The 14,827-nt window shown below is 40.8% G+C and overlaps 1 protein-coding gene across 1 annotated transcript in view; it reads right to left on the bottom strand.

The window, feature by feature from the left end:
* The window catches only part of ADAMTSL1 (ADAMTS like 1), a 689,739-nt gene that overhangs the window by 216,566 nt on the left and 458,346 nt on the right, over positions 1-14,827 (bottom strand). Inside the window, exon 6 of the mRNA XM_077816448.1 lies at positions 556-601. Within this exon, the coding sequence (XP_077672574.1) occupies positions 556-601 (46 nt within the window). The remainder of the gene's footprint in view (positions 1-555; positions 602-14,827) is intronic.

Raw genomic sequence — 14,827 nt, 5'->3', positions numbered from 1 at the left:
AATGCAAGGGACCATCGCAAAACATCCTAATAAAATGTTCAAAACAGATTTCAACCCTAGGGAGGAACAGAAGAATGAGAGAGAGACACACAGACACATATTTCTCTTCAGCCACCACCTTCCTCCCATTCTCTGTGGAAATCAGTCCTGTAGAGCTCAGTCCTGCAGCCAGACAAATCTCCTACTGAGGTCAGTAAGAGTTTTACCAAAGTAAGGACTAGAACAGGACCAGGCCCTTGCCTGCACTGAACTAGCTATACAGAACAGTGAATCCACTTCTCCATGCTTTATGGGTTTGGTCCAGTTTATAAAGGAAGTAAATAATCATGGCTGGAACAATGCTAGTAGCATGGTTCTACCACGCCTGCTCCATACCCTCCAAATTAGCTCTAGAAATGGCAAGGTACATAACAGTATTCCCAAGGCACCCATATTATTTAAATAATTACATTATTAGTGCTACCATCCAATTTTTATTATTTACTTATTTTACATAATTATATTAATTACAAATACATTTTATTAGTATTACCATCATAAGTAAGGTTCACTTACCACATTGCTGCATGTTCTGTATCTAATATTTCGCCCTTCACAGCTCCTGTGTCCAAAAAGAAAAATACCCCCACGCATTAATAACTTAATACCACAACAATACTTAGTGTTTACTGTATATTGCAACTTTTCATCCATAGATCTCAAAGCACTTTTTACAAAAGAGAGCAAGGATCATAATGCCTATTTGATAGATGGGGAAACTGAGGCATAACTGTTTCTTGAATGCAATTGCTTATTTGTTACTCCTAGCATTGATATTCCTAGCATTAGTTTCTTTTCCCCATTCCTTCCCTAAAAAACTCTCTCCTGATGTAGAGTGGGTTTCCTGAAGAAGTGCATCAACTACGTAAACAAAGTAAAGAAATGCAGCATCAGAAACTGAGCTTGAAGCCTATCCCTGAATTTCATCAGTAATTTTTCACACCTCCCAAAAATGCATAAATGTCCTTGCAGCAGCGTGTATCTGGCTGCATAACTATACTTCAGCCCCACTTCAGCCCAAATCCTAACACTGACGCATAGCCCTGGCAGCCAGACTGCATGAGGGGGTATTCCTCATGGGCTAGGAGGAAAGGAATCCTTTCACTAAGCCACAGGGCAGCAGTAGAACCGTACAACCTCCTCAGTGCTTGCCTCACATCTTACCTGGGAGGGCAAGAGGATCACTGTGTAAAAACAGATCCCCCAGCCCCACTCTACTCCCAAATCTGTGCTGCAGAGCCACTGGGCCCTATGGAGCTTAGGGACTCCGCACCCCTTATATGGACTTTGCTAAATCTTTCTTTTTCCTCCCACACAGCAGAACCACACTAGCAGGGCCTTGTGTGTGTGTGCAGAAGACAACTCCAGATCCGGATGTCTTTTCAGAAGTGTGGCTCCAGAACACACATCCCAGCTCACTGACCTCAAGGGGAGTTCCATAGGCTGCAGGAGTTCAGAATTGGAGCTCTGAAAATAAGGGATTTTTTGGGTTCTGGAAAAATCAAAATATTTAATTTCAACAAAATCAAAATGTTTCACTTTGATTTTTCCCCTGATTTTCAAATGTTTTGAATTTTTAAAATAAACTTAAAGGACATTTTGAAACAAAAATCATTTGAAACCAGCAAAGTCATTATGTTTTGTTTAAGAAAATGTTGAAACAAAGCATTTTGATATTGGGAGAATTTGTAAAAGGTATTTTCTGACCAAAACAACTGAGTGAAACAGACACAAATTTGCAAAATAGTTCAATTATGTTGAATCTGCATTTTTGCCCAAAAAAACGTTTGGGTTGAAAAATTTCACGGAGCTCTATTCAGAATATTCAGCAGAGGTTCTCAGTGAAAAACAGAATGGAGAACTTGGCCCTTACATTGTTCTTCATCTACACCAGAACGGAATTCCCTTCATTTTTAATTTCTCAGATTGAGCAAAGCATGCATTCCTTGAGGATTACATGCCTGCCAAGTCAAAAGTTTTAAACCCAAACCATTTTTGAATTATCCAAGTGCCAGGACAGTATCTGCCTGATTTTGAGGTTTTTTTTTAAATTATTAAATGATTGAAAAACTTTTTCCATTCTGAGTTAACTCTAAAGTCACCATATAGGTTTTCTTCAACCTACTCAAACAAACCAGAAAACTCACAAGGCTTAATGCTCTGCTGCTTTGCACTATGTGTAGCCATGTACACTTAAGTGAGTACAAAATGCTACCAGATCAGAATGGGAGCTTTACACTGTATAAATAACTGCACCAGGTGCTAAGGAATGGAGAAAAAATACCCATTCAGTCTTCTGGGATGAGAATGAGCGTGAGAAATTTCAGCCCAAAGGTAATAAGTTCTCAAGTAATTAATATGTAGGAAAACGCCGTGTGAACCATAACCGTAGCACTGCTGGTGCAATGCTTTCATGGTGCAAGAAAATTAATTCAGAGAAAAGTCTGACCATTTCGATATACAAATTAAGGACCTAGTTCTCCTCGTAGGGCTTGTCTACACATAAAAAGCTATCCTACTTTAAATATACATTTAATTTATATAACAGTATATTTAAAGCAGTACAACTTGCCAGGTCTGAGTACAGTGTATTAGTATAAAAGTACTTATACAGGTTTAGCTTATTCTGGTTTGGGAAGCAAAATAAGCCATATGGGAATATCTTTCTACTGGCAGATCTGTGTCCACACTAGCGCTCATTCTGATATATTAGTAAAAAACCACAACTCTAACTGACCTAGCTATACTGGTAATTTTTTTTTCTAGTATAGGGCCGTATACTAGTTAAACTGCACTATCAATAAAAGTGAGGGAAGAATGAGTCAGAAGACTCCCTTACTTGGTTTACAAGGCAGATTTTAGAACTTTTGCTCCGTGTAAAGTCACTTTTTTTTCCTACTCCAGTCACACCCCTTTCTGAAAGCATAAATGACGAGCATATAAGGCAGCGTATAGGCAAACTCAGTGCAGGCTTTGCAGCAAAAACTCTCATCAATCATATCAGAGCAACTCATTTGGCAGGCCTGATACATACCTCATTCATTAATGCCATGCAAACCATCAAAAATCTCTACCTCACACAGACCTGCTGTTATTGCAGCTTCAATTACTATAATTTATAAACCTCAGAACTGATGAACAACCATGGAAATGTAAACTTCTTTGACAGAAGCCTTCCCAAGGTTGGATCTCTATTTTTTCGTATTGTCTGATCTAAAAATCAAGAATAACACTCATATTCATTCCCTGTATTTGGTGAAAAAACAAAGTACTGTACTTTGATTAGCCAACTGCCCCACCCCCAGCCATTTTTTCCTTCCACTTTCACTCCTTTGGCTGGCAGCTGTGCTTGTTCTGAACAAGTGTGCAGATCTGCATGGAACTAGAGCCACTATGACTCAGGAAAACTAGGAGTCGGTCTTGCAAAATCCTAATTATCCACTTGCCCAGCGTATGTAATTTTTCTTCTGTGTGACTACAGCACCTTTCTTCATTATCACCACTCATCATGATCAAGAGCAGGCAGGTAGATTTTTGTCTGGGCTGGTACTTTTTCCTGGCACCTTTGCAAGGCTGCTAAGATTACTGAGCTATACAAGACAAAGTACCAGATAATCTTAAAAATGAGAGAGACCTCTGTATTCATTAAAATTTTATTCAAAATGGTGTGGGCTTAGGGAACCTCAAACCTGAAAAAGACAATGCTAGTAACCTCTGTACTTTAAACACGAAGTTGTGTCTCGGAATATCTCAGCATTTAAAATAGGGCACCATGAGTATTTAATTTAGTTTGATAGAAACTGTTTGCACAACACTAACATTTATATCATTTCCTCAACTGGTTTTCACCCTGTCTAGATTCTGTGCTGCACTGTGGCTGCTCTGCAGTACACCCAAACCCAAAACTGCTTGAAAGCTGGCATGGTGGGATTGGAAGCATCCTCCTAGACTAGGAGGAAACCTCTGGTGGCACAGAACCTATGTAGCAGTGTCTTGACTCTCCTGCCATTCCCTTAGCCCCTGCTGACAAAGAGGTGTGGCTGAGAAATCCTTATGCTCCAATGACTATTAGCATAAATATTACACAGAGTCTAGCCCCATATCCGGAAAGTGCAAAGGCTACTGTTACACCTCTCCTCTTGAACTGCACTGTGCGCTCCTTGGCCAGACCTGACTATCTAAGACAATACATGCAGCAGAAGGCTGCCCTCTGTTGATGGATGTTGAAAGAGGTTGTACATTCCTCTGAAGTCTTTGAGACCTCCAAATCATTGTATTTTTTCAGAAAAGTGTCCAAAAGAACTGTATGTGCTGCAAAAACACCTTATCGCCAGGAAGAGCTAAATGCAGAGTTGTGGTCTAATCCTGCTCCCATGGATGGTAAAAGCATTATTAACCGCTGTGGTGCAAGATCAGACCCTTACTTCCATCAAAATAGGATTTATTATGGGTAACTGCAGCTCTCTCCTGAAACTTGGTGAACATTCTAGTATTTCTAATCATACCCTTTTGTTCTCTGAGAAGGCATGTTTGAGAGCAATGATGATCCACAAAGTGTGCATCTGTACAACTGGGGCTGCTATCAGTAGGAACCAGACAGCAAATGTAAAAAGCAGGACGGGGTGGTGGCTAATAGGAGACTATAAAAGAAAAAGACCCCAAAATCAGGACTGTCCCTATAAAATCAGGACATCTGGTCACCCTAGCTATCAGGCACAAGTTGTAGTGGATTTTACAAAGGAGGGGGCATGTTGGAGGGTGTGGCTTGATATGCAAATCAACTTGCAGGTTGTATTAATATGCAAATATGGAGGAAAAAACCCAGGCTGCTTGGATTTGAACAAGCAGACTTTTAAAGGAATACTAACAACTTCAAGTTTGTTAAAATATCCACCCCTATTTAAAGTAAACAATGCCAAAGCTTTCTTACCATATTTTCTTAGAACATTTTCCCACAAAAAAAAGAAACCTCACTTTTTCTTTTTCTCTACAGATTCCTGTCTGCATGGGGGCTTGGTTCAAAGTCCCCTAATGTTCACAATGGAGGTGGATATGGTGCTCCTTGTGCTTAGCTGGATTTAGAAACCTTTCAGTGGGTCATGTAGTACAACAGCCCTTCTTCCAGTGCTGCAGCGGGCCCCTTTTCCTTGTATCTAGCAAGGGTGACACTAAGATTCGCTGAGACGGTATGACACCAGAGCCTATGGAAGTGTCCCTTCCCCCAGAGTTGCCAACATTTGAAATGTTTTTTTCCAGAAACAAATTGCCACATATGCTGGGGGTCTGGGCCACTAAGCTCCAGTCAGTGATGGGAATATTAATTTTATTTTTATATGAATATCCAGCACTGGGGTCTGAAAATGGATTTTGTTTTTAGATTGTTTATTTACATACACCTTCCCCCACCTTCCTTACCCCTTGCCCGTGTTGCCTAGGGAGATGTCTGGTAAGGTCCTATGTCCTCTGGAATTTCAGGGAAGTTTGAGCAGGCTACCTCCTTCCTTACCCCTGGAGGGGTAGATGTTAGGCATGCCCTTTGCACCACATATGGGCAACACTTCAGCCCTCTCTTTCCCCACAGTGAGGCCCTGACTTCCCTTGTTTAAACTGTTCCCTGGTATCATGTCCTCTCGCCGTTTCTGAAGTTCCCCATCTCTCACCCTTCCCACACCTTCACTTTCCTTTTTCCCTCTCCCACAGATTTCCCGCTCTTCTTCCATGTACAGTTCTTCTCTTTCCCCGTTTTGTGTTCATCCCCTATTCTTTGCTGCTTCCTGTGTCTCTGATCCTTTTTCACCTCTCCTGCCACCCAGGACAGCTACCAGAGCATTCTCCCCTGCTATGGATCCCACATGATTGTAGCAGTGAGGCACGTGGCAAGAAGGTAGCAGAAGCCAGTGAGGACTAGAAAAACAGGCAGCTTCTGCAGCCTATAGAACACACTTGAGAGTGGCAGTGGCCCTTGCTGGTGCGAGGCAGGACTGCAAAGGAAACTTCTGTCCTGTTCCAAGTCTTCAGAACAAGGTGGTATCTAACTGGGACCCCAAACCGCAAGATAGTGCTAACAAAAAAGGGTCTATCAGTAAGAATGATACCCCTGGGTAAGAGAACTCAAGTTATAGCCATGTCTTTCCCCTGGGGAAGAGGTATGGAAAGACAGCAGAAGCTCATTTCCTTTGCTGTGTCCCACTTCTCTCAGCAAGGAGTAAGGAAACAAAACGAGTGGCTCATTTCTCTTATATTCTTTTTCCTAGTCATGAAACATAGTGAGGGGGCAGGCCCAAGCGCTGAAAATCAAGGCAAAAAATTTGTTTTTTTTTTTAAATAACCTGGTGAGGTGTGCCTATATTGTGTGTGCAAAACATGCCATTAACATGCTCAAAATGAGAAACTGTCCAAAGAATTTACAATTTCCCATTGTTATGTTGCCACTGAGCTGCCCTGTGGTTTTCACATGCAACTTAGCGTTGCAGATTTTAGAAAATTTAGCTCTTTTAACTTTAGAAGACTAACGCTTCTGCTAGACTCCCACACCTTGTCCCATGAAACATCAGAAATGTAATGGGAATAGGTTTCAGAGTAACAGCCGTGTTAGTCTGTATTTGCAAAAAGAAAAGGAGTACTTGTGGCACCTTAGAGACTAACAAATTTATTTGAGCATAAGCTTTTGTGAACTACAGTTCACTTCATCGGATGCAACATCCGATGAAGTGAGCTGTAGCTCACGAAAGCTTATGTTCAAAGAAATTGGTTAGTCTCTAAGGTGCCACAAGTACTCCTTTTCTTTTTGTAATGGGAATAGTTAATTTTAAGACAAGAAAAGTGGGCAGGGATAGACAAGCCAAAATGCCCTGGCAAATTTAGAAATACATCTTATGAATAACTTTCTGTAGCAGTAACAAAATAAACAACCAGAAGGCAAAATGCCAACTTCACTCACTGCAGTCAGCGAACTGGCTAGGAAAATCAAAACACAAGTCATACGTCTCAGGTTGCCAAAGGCCCACATGTGGGACGCGGAGTACGATAATGACCAGAAGTGAGAGCAAGCCTAGAAGTAGTAATGCAGGAGACTTAAAATAATTAGAGATTAATACCTGGGCATAAATAACATTTCCGACAATCTCAATTTTAGGGAATCAGCATTTCTGGTGTAACTAATTAATCATAATTAAAATGAAACAAACACTGGCCCTGTGTGTGAGGGCAATAAATATGGGTTTAAAAGGGCGACTCCATGCCAAATTCTGCTCTGTGTTACACTGATGTAAATCTACTGAAGTTTACTGAATTACTCTGGATTGACCCCAATATCACTGAATGCAAAATAAGACTCTGTACTATAACAAGGGACACATTGTTATACAGAGTAAAAAGAAATAAATTACTTTAACTAAATGGCCTGAACCAAAATGAGTATGCAAACACCTTGAGACCTTGTGAGTGTTTGAAAATCTCAATTGCGCATGTAAACAATCTGTTTTTCAGACACTGAGGGTCTTTTTAAAATTTGATATTAATGCAAGGAAAATCTCTCTTCCCTGGTGTATGTCCTTTCATAGATAGGAGCTGACTGACTTAGATCAGAGGTTCTCAAAGTTTTTCAGTAGGGCCCACACTTTAGCAATAATCTTGTGGCTTATGTCATGCCCGACCCCTCCCGAACACAGAGCATTCCTACAGCAACTACAGCAATTGTTTCTATGGAAAAGTAATACCGCTAGCTCATTTTTAGCTGTTTTTAAATCCTCCTCAGTGGCACCATGGAGGAGAACCAGCCCCATGTTGACCAACCATCTCTTCACAGGACCACCAGTCACAGAACCACTGACTTGAATGTAACTACTAGTAGAACTGATTGAAAAAGAAAAAAAAATGTTTGCAAAAGTTTTCATCTTTTGAATTCTGAAGGCAACTTTTATCAAAATTTGATTTTTTTTGACAACTCTGCTCAGTGGAGAGCCTGATCAACAGTCAGGTATAAAAATTAGTGAACTTTAATAGTTTAATATCTTATTGTTACGCAGGGTTTTCAGAACCCACAGCAGGGGCAACTTAACTATTTTACTCCAGGTGGTGTCAGGAATAAATTAATGGGAACACAGCAATTCCATTTGATAAGATTTATGCAGGTAAGCGTGCTTTACTTAAAACTGCAGTTTATTAGATTTAAGTGCACACAGACACAAATCTATAATAATAGATTTAGAGCATCCCAGATATTTACCTATATTCTGAGATGGTACTGAGTAATTAACAACGGGTCAGTGCTGGCCAAACGCCTCCTTGCTGGGGAGTAAAAATGTCAGGAAAAACATCTTTCCCATGATAGCTCCAGAGGACGGTTTCAAAGTATACTTTTTTATTTAATCTTTTTATAACTTTACAAAACACATAGGTTATAATGACCCCTATAAAATTATCAAGTTTTTTTAACTTAACTTTTAATATCAGACATTTAAGACGTAAGGCTGTTTATTTACATTTTTTTTCATTTTTAGTTATTTACTTTTTCCCCCTTCTCCCATTCTGATTAGCAAAACTGCCAGTAGTTATGGCCTTGCTTCTGAAGGCCTGTTTTAAAATTAACCCTTAACTATGTAGCGTTTTATTTCATTACTTTATAGTGGCTGAGTGCACAAATATGGTTGCAACTAGCTTGATTACATTCTGGGGTATATACACCCCTCAAATTCAGGGCGACATTATAGGCATGATCGCTGCATCTTCCCTTAAAAAGCAGACACATTTTAGTCACCAGTGGAACAGCATATGAAAATGGGAGCACATACGCAATGCTGCTGAGCAGAGGAAAGGGAACTAAAATTGCTATTACTTTACTCTGTTCAACCAAAAGAAAGTGATGAAGATAATGCTTAAATAAACTGCATTACCTGAAGATGCTAGACATGTGTTAAAACCCTAATCATTTATCTAACTTCCCTTTGAGCTTTGAGAATTCAGACAAACAAAGACCCTGGTCAATACCAGCCAGAATCACAATTTGGCTAACCAAATTCTTGATCAATGAGGTCTGGCAAAACCCAAATCACACCCTTGGTTTTGAGAAAAATGGGTCTGAGACCCTAATCACATTAGTTTTGGTTTTCTATAATCTTAACATGAGTTACTGGACTTCACAAAACCAAAGCCATGTCTGGGTCTTGCCTGTCTCTACTTTATAACTCAGAGTGGAATTTTCAAAACTGAGCATAGGTTTAATTCCACTCCCAATGAACTCAATGGGGGTTTTACTATGGACTGCAACAGGAGCAAAGTTAGACCAACACTGTACATTTGAACATCTCACCCTAAAAATCTAATCATGAGAAGATTTGCACCAGGACTCCCACGGATTTCAGCAACAGTTGCAGAAAGAACCTACTGGAGACAACGAATGACATGGCAGTCAGCACAGTGGATGTTGCTATCTCTTTGAAGTGTCAAAATCAGGGATGGGTTGGGGACGCAATTTGGATCCATATTTCAAACACCCTGATATTTGCGGGCAAGGAGGGTTGAGATCCCAGAGTTTCATTTGGCCCATTACTAAAATAAAGGTTAGTTGTAAAATTTGGATCCTAGTTCAAATTCTAATATATACACCACACTCGTGTCCGGATGTGGGGTTTGGTCCCATAATGCTCTAGACCATAGTGTTTTGCTTTTTCCCCCCCCCATATGTGCCAGTTTCTACTTTCAACAACTCCCTTTGCTGTCTTACTAGCTATCTGAACAGTGAATGTTAGACTATAGTAATTATCTTCAGTAAGACATCTCTAGTCTGCCTAACTAAATTGCCAACAATAAAACTTGGGAGAAAGTTAGAGACTAATACAGATGGCTAAAAAGGAAAAAAAAAAGTGTCCACAATTGGCCAGATTGCTTTTAGACTTCTGTTTATTTTCATATATTTAGTCTCTCTCTGGTTCGTTCGTCACTACAGTATCTTTGCTTTCACTGAGAATAGTTTAAAACAATGCCTTTAGCTTTAGACTTATCAGTAAAATACACATACAGTGCATAGTGTATATACACACAAAGCTCATTACATTTGCAAATATTTTTGCAGTTGCTCACTAGCCAAGAGAGGCAGAGAATGAAAGGGTTAGAACTAAAATAAATGTTTTTCAGTAAAAAAACAATCACAGCTTTCTCCATCACTCCAATGGAAAGCAAGTACAGTACTAGAGGTTACTCTTGGAAACCTAAATGAATATAACCTGGCCTACTGTAGCACAGAGATGGGTCTGAGCCAAAAGCATCTAGAACATCTTTGGGACTCAGAATAATAAAATCCCAGATCTGACCATGCCTGACCTCAGTAAAATCTCCGATCTAGATCCAAATTTTGTGGCTGGTCCCAATGGACCAAACTAAATCCTAGACTCTAAAACACAGGGGCCGCTAACAGGGAGTTTCGAGAGGGAGTTCTCCAGGTGAAGGAGGAGCAGGACCCTTGGGGTAAGTGGCTGTCTGTAGTGTGTGTTTGTGTTTGGGGGTTACGTGCTGTGTGCTGAGCTTGTGTTTGGCTGTCTGTCTGTGTTTGTTTGTTTGAAGGATCGTGTGCTGTGGCCGGCAGTTGGAAGCTTTGAGCTTCTAAACAAGGTTTGAAATCTAGAAGCCTTTGTTCATTGGCTGGGCCTTAGTCAGGGGGTGGGGCTATCAAGGAGGCCAGGGCTTTATAAAGCAGTGAGCAAGTGACCAGGGGCTGCTAACAGGGAGTTTCGAGAGGGAGTCTGGAAGGGGAGTGGGAAGGGGTGAGGTACACTTCTTTCAAACCTTTACACTAAACTATAATCAAAATTTCTTGATTTAAACAAAAACCCTATCATTAACCTAGGTAACTGTAGGAGAAAATGCAGGCAGAAGCCCAGCAGCAGAGTGGGAGCTATCCTGTTTATTGCACTTAGTGAAGCATGTATGATTACCTGCCCTGTGGGCAGGTGGCGTATGTGTGCATTTGGTACAAGGAGCTCCTGGCCCTCAGAGACCACCGTGTACGGGCTTTGGAGGCCGGGTGGCGGAACTGGAGGAGCTAAGGGAGGCAGCAGGGTATGTTGAGGAGGCTTTCCAGGACACTGTAGATTTGTCCCACCTCTGGTCAGACAGCCCCTGAGCTGTTGAGGAGGATGAAAGGCCCAGAGAAGGAGAGCAGTCAACAGGAACAGAGGGAAACCTTCCTATAGTTGGGATCCTCCTTCCAGATGATGTTGGGGTATCCTCTCTCACTGAGGTTACCTCTCTGGGGGAGGGAACTCCAGCCATTAGGAAAATGCAGGTGTTAGTAATGGGAGATTTAATCATTAGAAACATAGATAGCTGGATTTGTGATGACCAGGAGAACCGTATGGTGACTTGCCTGCCTGGTGTGAAGGTTGCAGATCTCTCGAGGCATCTAGATAGACTTATTTGTAGTGCTGGGGAGGAACCGGTGGTTGTGGTACATGTAGGTACCAATGACATAGGGAAGGGTAGGAGAGACGTCCTGGAGACCAAATTTAGGCTGCTAGGAAAGAGACTGAAATCCAGGACCTCTATGGTGGCATTCTCAGAAATGCTTCCAGTTCCATGCGCAGGGCCAGGTAGGCAGGCAGAGCTTCAGAGTCTCAATGTGTAGATGAGACAATGGTGTAGAGAGGAGGGGTTTAGATTTATTAGGAACTGGGGAAACTTTTGGGATGGGGGACCCTATACAGGAAGGATGGGCTCCACCTAAACCAGAGTGGATCCAGGCTGCTGGCACTTCACATTAAAAAGGTTGCAGAGCAGTTTTTAAACTAAGAGATGGGGAAAGCCGATTGCTGCAGAGGCACACGTGGATCGGACAGAGACTTCTCTTAGAGGAGAGTCTATTGATAGAGATTCTCTAGGTTTTAGTCAGGAGGAGGGGATGGAAGAGAATAAAGTATGGGCCAGATCAGATGAGAAACATTCACATAAAGAATCTGACACATCAGAAAACGGCAGACAAATAAACAGTGACAAGTTTTTAAAGTGCTTGTACACAAATGCTAGAAGTCTAAATAATAAGATGGGTGAACTAGAGTGCCTTGTGTTAAAGGAGGATATTGATATAATAGGCATCACAGAAACCTGGTGGAGTGATGACAATCAATCGGACACAATTATTCCAGGGTACAAAATATATGAGAAGGACAGAACAGGTCGTGCGGGGGGATATGGGGAGTGGCACTATATGTGAAAGAAAATGTAGAATCAAATGAAATAAAAATCTCAAATGAATCCACACATTCCATAGACTCTTTATGGATAGTAATTCCATGCTCTAATAAGAATATAACAGTAGTCATCTATTATCAACCACCGGACCAGGACAGTGATAGTGACGATGAAATGCTAAGGGAGATTAGAGAGGCTATCAAAATAAAAAACCTCAGTAATAGTGGGGGATTTCAAATATCCCCATACTGACTGGGTATATGTCACCTCAGGACGAAATGCAGACAAATTTCTTGGTACTTTAAATGACTGCTTATTGGAGCAGCTGGTACAGGAACCCACCAGGGGAGGGGCAACCCTCGATCTAGTCCTGAGTGGAGCGCAGGATCTGGTCCAAGAAGTAAATATGACAGGACCGTTTGGAAATACTGACCATAATATAACAACATTTAAGATTCCTGTGGTGGGAAGAACACCTCAACAGCCCAACACTGTGGCATTTAACTTCAGAAAGGGAAACTATGCAAAAATGAGGAGGTTAGTTAAACAGCAATTAACAGGTACAGTGACTAGAGTGAAATCCCTGCAAGCTGCATGGACACTTTTCAAAGACACCATAATAGAGGTTCAACTTAAATGTATACCCCAAATTAAAAAAAACACAGTAAGAGAACTAAAAAAAGAGCCACTGTGGCTTAACAACCATGTAAAAGAAGCAGTGAGAGATAAAAAGGCATCTTTTAAAAAGTGGAAGTCAAATCCTAGTGAGGTAAATAAAAAGGAGCATAAACACTGCCAAATTAAATGCAAAAATGTAATAAAAGCAAAAAATGAGTTTGAAAAACAGCTAGCCAAAAACTCAAAAGGTAATAACAAAATGTTTTTTAAGTACATCAGAAGCAGGAAGCCTGCTAAACAACCAGTGGGGCCCCTGGACGATCGAGATACAAAAGGAGCACTTAAAGATGATAAAACCATCGTGGAGAAACTAAGTGAATTCTTTGCTTCAGTTTTCACGGCTGAGGATGTTAGGGAGAGTCCCAAACCTGAGCAGTCTTTTGTAGGTGACAAATCTGAGGAATTGTCACAGATTGAAGTGTCACTAGAGGAGGTTTTGGAATTGAGAAACTTAACAGTAACAAGCCACCAGGACCAGATGGCATTCACCCAAGAGTTGTGAAGGAACTTAAATGTGAAAGTGCAGAACTATTAACTATAGTTTGTAACCTGTCCTTTAAATCAGCTACTGTACCCAATGACTGGAAGATAGCTAATGTAACGCCAATATTTAAAAAGGGCTCTAGAGGTGATCCTGGCAATTACAGACTGGTAAGTCTAAGTCAGTAAGGGGCAAATTAGTTGAAACAACAGTAAAGAATAAAATTGTCAGACACATAAAAGAACAAATTGTTGCGCAAAAGTCAACATGGTTTCTGTAAAGGGATACCATGTCTTACTACTCTATTAGAGTTCTTTGAGGGGTTCAACAAACATGTGGACAAGGGGGATCCAGTGGACATAGTGTACTTAGATTTCCAGAAAGCCTTTGACAAGGTCCCTCACCAAAGGCTCTTACGTAAATTAAGTTGTCATGGGATTAGAGGGAAGATCCTTTCATGGATTGAGAACTGGTTAAAAGACAGGGAACAAAGGGTAGGAATAAACGGTAAATTTTCAGAATGGAGAGGGATAACTGGTGGTGTTCCCCCAAGGGTCAGTCCTAGGGCCAAACCTATTCAACCTATTCATAAATGATCTGGAGAAAGGGGTAAACAGCGAGGTGGCTAAGTTTGCAGATGATACTAAACTGCTCAAGATAGTTAAGACCAAAGCAGACTGTGAAGAACTTCAAAAAGATCTCACAAAACCAAGTGATTGGGCAACAAAATGGCAAATGAAATTTAATGTGGATAAATGTAAAGTAATGCACATTGGAAAAAAATAACCCCACCTATACATACAATATGATGGGGGTTAATTTAGCTACAACTAATCAGGAGAAAGATCTTGGAGTCATCGTGGACAGTTCTCTAAAGACATCCATGCAGTGTGCAGCGGCAGTCAGAAAAGCAAACGGGATGTTAGGAATCATTAAAAAAGGGAGAGAGAATAAGACGGAGAATATCTTATTGCCCTTATATACATCCATGGTACACCCACATCTTGAATACTGCGTACAGATGTGGTCCCCTCATCTCAAAAAAGATACACTGGCATTAGAAAAGATTCAGGAAAGGGCAACTAAAATGATTAGTGGTTTGGAACAGGTCCCATATGAGTAGAGATGAAAGAGGCTAGGACTTTTCAGCTTGGAAAACAGGAAATTAAGGGGGGATATGATAGAGGTATATAAAATCATGAGTGGTGTCGAGAAAGTGAATAAAGAAAAGTTATTTACTTGTTCCCATAATATAAGAAATAGGGCCACCAAATGAAATTAACGGGTAGCAGGTTTAAAACAAATAAAAGGAAGTTGTTCTTCACTCAGCACACAGTCAAACTGTGGAACTCCTTGCCTGAGGAGGTTGTGAAGGCTAGGACTATAAAAGGGTTTAAAAGAGAACTGGATAAATTCATGGAGGTTAAGTCCATTAATGGCTATTAG

This window comes from Eretmochelys imbricata, chromosome 5, assembly GCF_965152235.1.
Source record: "Eretmochelys imbricata isolate rEreImb1 chromosome 5, rEreImb1.hap1, whole genome shotgun sequence".
In the NCBI taxonomy this organism is placed as follows: domain Eukaryota; kingdom Metazoa; phylum Chordata; order Testudines; family Cheloniidae; genus Eretmochelys; species Eretmochelys imbricata.
Note: the sequence above shows the minus strand (reverse complement) of the source record. Positions and strands in the feature narration are given on the sequence as shown.